The sequence below is a fragment of the Sinocyclocheilus anshuiensis genome, unplaced genomic scaffold (genome assembly GCF_001515605.1).
Source record: "Sinocyclocheilus anshuiensis isolate Anshui unplaced genomic scaffold, SAMN03320099.WGS_v1.1 scaffold391, whole genome shotgun sequence".
Taxonomy (NCBI): Eukaryota; Metazoa; Chordata; class Actinopteri; order Cypriniformes; family Cyprinidae; genus Sinocyclocheilus; species Sinocyclocheilus anshuiensis.
The window spans coordinates 150,276-151,936 of record NW_015548229.1 but is presented as its reverse complement, the minus strand read 5'-3'; the positions used below and the strand labels follow the sequence as shown (position 1 = coordinate 151,936).

General features: G+C 39.0%; 1 protein-coding gene across 1 annotated transcript in view; it reads right to left on the bottom strand.

The window, feature by feature from the left end:
* Positions 1–1,661, bottom strand: part of LOC107654554 (ATP-binding cassette sub-family A member 5-like) — a 27,128-nt gene that overhangs the window by 24,167 nt on the left and 1,300 nt on the right. The window contains 1 exon segment of the mRNA XM_016441679.1: positions 996–1,144. Coding sequence (XP_016297165.1) covers positions 996–1,144 — 149 coding nt within the window.

Below are 1,661 nucleotides of genomic sequence, written 5' to 3'. Positions count from 1 at the left end.
TTTGAAAGGAGTAAAGCCTGTGTTAATGCTATTGAGTAGGCTAATATGGCCAAAGAAGATATTTTGTTTTATAAATAAATGTTCATTTAAAAGCAGCCCACGATCAGTGTTATGTTACCGTTGTCCCTTACGGCTCCGACGAGGTTTTGTTCCGTCCTCCACGCTGTGACAACTCACAAAATACTATTTTTAGCCAAGCTGAAGCAGTGTGGATAGCCGCTTCAGAAACGTGCCGCGGCTGTCCGGTATAAGGTATAAACACAAGCATTAGAGCGGCCGCAATCAGCTCTGGTTCCCATAGAGCGGTAACGCGCCACAGACGTGTGCAGTGAGGCGCAGGATCAGCTCTAACGTCACTGAATCTGCTGTTAAAAATGAACCATCCATTCATCATATCATCATGCAAAACATACACGACAAATAGCGAATTTTTAATTGTTCCTAGAAACGTCATAGCATTTCCACACCGGCGATGACATGACTGTGGCGCCAAATCATTTATGTCCCCACGCATCATGTACGTCGTCACGCGTTGACGTCATCAAATTGCGATCGGTTCGTGAGATCGGCCAAGTTAGTGACTACCGATCGAGTCATAAAATGTGATTATCGGCCGATACCGATCTCCGGTCGATCGATCGGAGCATCCCTAATATTCAGACATTTGCAGTCGAAAACAAGACACAAATACTGAGGAAGATATTAATTTTTACAATGCATGCAACATTTAATGCCATGATTTTATGAATTTAAGACTTTCTGCTATGATTTAAGACTTTGATTTGTGAAAGGGTGAATTAAGGCTTTAAGACCTTTTTAAAACCTGCAAAACCCCTGGATTGAAATGGTCACTTCCAAGAATTCCTTGAGAAGCTTATGCTGTACAAACTTCAGAAGGAGCTCAATACCAGAACAGAGAAGAGATGTGCAAAGCTTTAATAGTGCAACAGATTTAGAGGGGCGAAGAAAGCATGTGAGTGACAGATGAAAGGCACCTGGAGACTCTGTTGTTTGGTCCTCCATTTGATCAGCAGGTTTTTGTAGAGCAGGCTCCTCGTCTGATGCCAGACTCCGGCATCTCTTCTGGTTATAGGCTGCATTCTTCCAGCATGCTTCAGCTGACTGGCACGTGGATCAGACACAGCTGCAAAACAACACATAACCTTCTCATTTCAAATTAAAAAAATAAATAAAAGGCAAATTTTTGCTTTGAACTTGTCAGGCCAACTTCAGGGTGTTTCTTCACAACTTATAGTTCATATTGTTCGGCAAGCAAAGATAAGATAAGATAAGATATGACAGTATGTGAGAATGTCTCTCTATGTCTCTTTTTGGAATGATCCCATATTATAATCTGAATGTTCTTTGTCAGTGGAATGCGTTGCATCAATATTCACACTTCTATAATTCATCTTAAGGTAATGACATTAAAATGTTTTATCAGAATTAATAACTTGAACGTCATTGAACATCATGCTTTATTTATTACTGTATTAACTATCCAATATTTAACACACAGGAGACTATGGAAGCCCGTTTCCGCCACTGATTAAAAAAAAAAGAAAGAAATACAAAAGGTAATTATCATTATATAATATATAATCACAATATATAAATATATAATATATAATACAGGTGCATCTCAATAAATTAGAATGTCA